Genomic DNA, 5,230 nt, shown 5'->3' with positions numbered 1-5,230 from the left:
ACTCACTCAAAAGAAAAAGAGGCCCTGGCCGGTTGGCTCAGTGGTAGAGCGTCGGCCTGGCGTGCAGAAGTCCCAGGTTCGATTTCCGGCCAGGGCACACAGAAGAAGCGCCCATCTGCTTCTCCACCCCTCCCCCTCTCCTTCCTCTCTGTCTCTCTCTTCCCCTCCCGCAGCCAAGGCTCCACTGGAGCAAAGATGGCCCAGGCGCTGGAGATGGCTCCTTGGCCTCTGCCTCAGGCGCTAGAGTGGCTCTGGTCGCAACAGAGCAATGCCCCGGAGGGACAGAGCATCGCCCCCTGGTGGGCGTGCTGGGTGGATCCCGGTGGGGCGCATGTGGGAGTCTGTCTGACTGTCTCTCCCCGTTTCCAGCTTCAGAAAAATACAAAAAAAAAAAAAAAAAAAGAAAGAAAAAAGAAAAAGAAATTCAGCCCTGGCTGGTTGGTTCAGTGGTAGAGTGTCGGCCTGGCATGTGGAAGTCCCAGGTTCAATTCCTAGCCAGAGCACACAGGAGAAGTGCCCATCTGCTTCTTCACCCCTCCTTTCTCTCTTTCTTTCTCTCTCTCTCTTCCCCTCCTGCAGCCAAGGCTCCACTGGAGCAAAGTTGGCCTGGGTGCTGAGGACCACTCCATGGCCTCTTCCTCAGGCACTGGCTGCAACGGAGTAACTCCCCTCATGGGTAGACCATCACCCCCTACTGGGCATGCAGTGTGGATCCCAGTCAGGCTCATGCAAGAGTCTGTCTCTCTGCCTCCCTGCTTCTCACTTCAGAAAAATACAAAAAAAAAAAAAAAGAAACTCAACCATTAACACCATTGAGCACCTTATACTCACCATATCCAAACTGATCCCGACTTATCCCCAACTGGGACCAGGACCAGACACCTGGATGTCAAGTAGATGGCTCCCTTCCCCTGTGTGTCCAGGGGAGGCAGCCAGGGCGCTGTGGCTCCATGGGAGTCTGGGCTGAGTGGGGAGCTGGGTCTAACTCTGGTGGAGCTTGTGAGAAGATGCAGGGAGGGGGCCTTTGGCAGAGGCGTATGAAGCAGTGCAGGTGAGGGTGATGGAGGAGATCAAGGTCAGGGTCCTTTACGTCCTTAGCCCCTCTGGTGTCCTCAGGTCTTGCCAGCTACCCTGCCACTTAATTCTCTGTCAAACAAATGGTTTAATTAATTAAAACCCCCAGAAACCCGGTGTCTACTACGTGTTTGTTTCTAGCCCTGTCCTCTGAGCCCCAGAGCCCGGTGTGAGGCAGCATACTGGATGCTTTGCCTGGTGTCCCCAGGCACTCTGTCCTCCAAAACCCAGACCTACGGCAGCGTCTTCTCCCACTTCTCCAAATCTCAAGGACACCCCTCCACATGTCCCAGTTCCCTCAAGTACTGAGTGTACTGGTGGCTTTCTGTAACTGCTGCCGCACTTCAGTCCCCTTATTGAACTGCACTCTCCCTTGTCACCCCATTTGAGAGGGCATCAGCTTCCTGCTCGAAGCAGCGCCCCCCACTCTGCTTCCTCCAGGGCACCCCTGTGCTGGGCACAGTTGCACACCCCGGTTCTGAGGTTGGGCCGTCCCTTCTTTCTATTTGACCTAACTTGGGGGGTCTCTGTCATGGAAAAGGACCTGTGAATAGAGACCCTAACTGGGCCTTTGGTTCTCTGGAGCCAGTGCGTGTGTGAGGGCGGTCCAGTCTGAGACCTGAGCTCTCTGCCCACCCCAGTTGCCTCTGTGATCTTAGCTCTCCCTCATCTGGCCTGTGCTTACTCTGCAAACACACAGGATTCAGTTCCAGCTCAGGACCCTTGAACTTGCTGTCCCTTCTGTCTGGCTTGCCCTTCCCTGAATATTCTTTGCTTTCCTCATTTCATTTTTTTTTAATTTTATTTATTGATTTTACAGAGAGAGGAGGGGAGAGAACAAGAAGTATCAAGTCATAGTTGCCTCACTTTAATTGTTCATTGATTGCTTGTTGCATGTGCCTTGACCGGGCAAGCCCAGGGTTTTGAACCAGCGACCTCAGCATTCCAAGTCAATGCTTTATCCACCGCGCCACCACAGGTCAGGCTTCCTCATTTCATTTGGATTCTCTTCACATGTCACCTCTACAAAGGCCATGTCTGTAACAGCCTCTGTTTCACAATCTCCACCCCTTTACCTGTCTTCTTTTCCTTCATAACACTGACCACCTGACATCATATATTTATTAATTGTCAGTGCACTGCCTTCCCCACTAGAATGTCAGCTCCCTGCTTGCTGCTGTAGCAGCCAAGGCCTGCAACAGTGCCTGGCACACAGCAGGTGCACAATAAATATTTACGAAACAATAGAATCAAAGAAGCTCTGATATCATATGCAATGTTTTGTGCATATGTGCATTTCCCTGGGGTGGGACCATACTTTTCATCACCTCTCCAAAGTTTAAGAATTACCATAAAGTAGGTCCTAGAAAACCTGTGGTCTATCAGGGTGGGAGGGAGAAACCCTGGAAAGAGCCAGAAGAATGTGGAAGAGGAATCGGGTCAAGGTGGAAGCTGGGACTGGAGGACCAGTCCGCTAGTGACCTGTGAGGGACGATATATGGGGGGCACATCCTGAGAGGAACCTAGAATCACTTCCCTTCTGCTTCCCCCTCCTCATGTGTTGGGTAAGTGTGGCCCCCTTCCCCCACCAGCAGATGGGGGTGGGAAGTGTGGGGGGGTATTTGTGTCTGGGTTGGGCCAGACGAGAAAACACAAACAGAGGTAACAATTTGGAAGATAACCAGAAACTCTTTATTTACCAGACGGCAGCACGTGGGCCCCAGCCCTGGGCCAAAAACAACTTAAAATCTGACTGGAGCTCTGCTTTGCCCCTTAAAATAAAAACTAGCCAGTTGCCATTCCCATACGGGCACTTTGTTGACTTAACTGTTGGAGGATGTAAAAAAAAAAGGGAGAAGATAAACAAACTGTTAACAAACTATCCTGACTCGGTGGGCGTGGGTGGGAGGTGGTGGAGAGACGCCCTCGCACCCTCTCGCTGAGGGAAGGACCCATTGGTGATTTGCGGTTGGGGGCAGGGCCGCAGTAAGAGGCATGAACAACAAATGTCGGGAAACACAACCAGAAGGAGTTGGGGAGGGGTGGCAGCTCACCTCACCTCAAGGCTCTCCACCCCCAGACAAACTTGCGGAGACAGGGTGTACAGCAATACGTCCCCTCCTGCCCCCAGCTCCTGTGGACGGGCTGCAGAGAGCAGGGAGGGAACCATCTGGGCGGTTCCTGATGAGCCCGGGGTCTGCGTGGCTGAGGAACTTGCTCACAGCTGGTCTCAAGTCACAGTCCCATCCTGAAGTTTTTGGGCCAGAAGTCCAAGCCAGTCTTGTTCGCTAGTTGCAAAATCTGAGGGCTGGCCTGGCAGAGCACCGCGGGGTCCCATTGATCCCAGGATCCACGAATCCCACTAGGAATGGAGCCCAGGGACTGAGAAGTCAAAAGGGCAAGGCTGGTGTCACCAGCAGGCCCCAGAAGGACTGAGGACCCCTGAACTGTGGCCCAGAAGGAGCCTCACGGCTGTGTAGTCCAAGGGGCGGGAGCGCTGCTGCACTGCGAATTCACAGACGCCTGCAGGATGGGATCCCAGAGGCTGAGAGGTCCCGGGGCTGGGCTGGCCTGGCTTCCCAGCAGCTGCCATTGTTGCAGGATCCATCAGGGTTGGAGTTCTGGGGAACAGAAGTTCCAAAGGGCTAGGTGAGCGGGGAGAGGGTCCAGGAACTTAGTAGGGACTGAACCAGGAGGGTTAGGGGTGCAGGGGGGCACCTCACTGTCCTCAGCGCTTGACCTTGCGTCCCGCGGAATTGCGCCCACTGCGGCGGTAGAGAGACTGATGGCCACCATTGAGCGGGCAGTACTTGAGTGTGTGGGCCTGGCCACCAGTGGCCCCGCACAGGGGACACACATAGTGCCGCAGAATGGGACACACCACCACACCCTCTGGTGTCTTCAGCTGGTGTGAAGAGTAGACATGGCGAGACTCTCCATTGTGCTTACAGAAGTTGCACAGGATGGCCTGGCCTCCATTGGTCCCCAGCCCTCCCAGCCCTGGGTCCTGCCCCAGCTGGGGCTCAGGGCTTGGCTCCCCAAGACCTTGGGCCTCTGGCCTTTGCCCCCGACTCTGGATCAGTGTCCACACCACCTGGCTCAGGTTGAAGTAGTCCTTCCACATGTCGAAGTGTGGCTGTGGCATGGTACCCAGGCAGGAGTGGTAGGTGGCTGGAGAGAGGCCAGGGCTGTGGACTAGCTGCAGGAGGAGCAGGTGGTTTTCTGGAGCAGAGAGGAGCTGCACCCCCTTTTATATTCCCCAAAGACCCTTCTAAACAAAGGTGGAGCTTAGGATTTAAAGGGCCCACTCCCTGCCCATGACTCCCATCTGACTTGAATTCCCCATGGAGATGGGGAAGGAGGTCATTCCCCGTGTCTGGTCCTTGCTCTGCCTCCAGGCTGCTCTTTGATCTCTGGAAAGGCCTTCCCCAATCCATTCAATAAAGCGAATGTCCCTCACCTCCCTCCTCCTTTATTCCAAGGTGTGGGCCTGTCCTTTCATATACTCCAGAGCCATTCTTAGTAATAACAACAACCCCTGACTATGAGCTGGACACTGCTGCCCAGTTATGACATGATCTGGTTTAACTTTCACAATAACGTCATGTGGGAGACACAGTTATGACCCTATTTTATGGATAAGTATTTGGAGCTCAGAGAGGAAAACTCTTTGGCCTAGAGACACACAGCCTGCCAGTTTATGGGACTACAAAACAAATGCTCCCATACCTTTTTTTTTTTTTTTTTCACTTTTCTGAAGCTGGAAACAGGGAGAGACAGTCAGACAGACTCCCGCATGCGCCCGACCGGGATCCACCCGGCACGCCCACCAGGGGCGATGCTCTGCCCACCAGGGGGCGATGCTCTGCCCATCCTGGGTGTCGCCATGTTGCGACCAGAGCCACTCTAGCGCCTGAGGCAGAGGCCACAGAGCCATCCCCAGCGCCCGGGCCATCTTTGCTCCAATGGAGCCTTGGCTGCGGGAGGGGAAGAAAGAGACAGAGAGGAAAGCGCGGCGGAGGGGTGGAGAAGCAAATGGGCGCTTCTCCTGTGTGCCCTGGCCGGGAATCGAACCCGGGTCCTCTGCATGCTAGGCCGACGCTCCAATACCTTTTTTAAAATTTATTTTTCCAGCCCTGGCCGGTTGGCTCAGCGG

General features: G+C 54.5%; 1 protein-coding gene across 1 annotated transcript; it reads right to left on the bottom strand.

Moving 5' to 3' along the window:
- Nucleotides 1-3,802: 3,802 nt before the first annotated feature.
- Nucleotides 3,803-4,219, bottom strand: NANOS2 (nanos C2HC-type zinc finger 2). Its single transcript, XM_066265324.1, has one exon. The coding sequence runs from the start codon at nt 4,217-4,219 to the stop codon at nt 3,803-3,805; it is 417 nt and encodes a 138-aa protein (XP_066121421.1).
- Between the last annotated feature and the right edge of the window lie 1,011 nt (nt 4,220-5,230).

The sequence above is a fragment of the Saccopteryx bilineata genome, chromosome 3, assembly GCF_036850765.1.
Source record: "Saccopteryx bilineata isolate mSacBil1 chromosome 3, mSacBil1_pri_phased_curated, whole genome shotgun sequence".
In the NCBI taxonomy this organism is placed as follows: domain Eukaryota; kingdom Metazoa; phylum Chordata; class Mammalia; order Chiroptera; family Emballonuridae; genus Saccopteryx; species Saccopteryx bilineata.
Note: the sequence above shows the minus strand (reverse complement) of the source record. Positions and strands in the feature narration are given on the sequence as shown.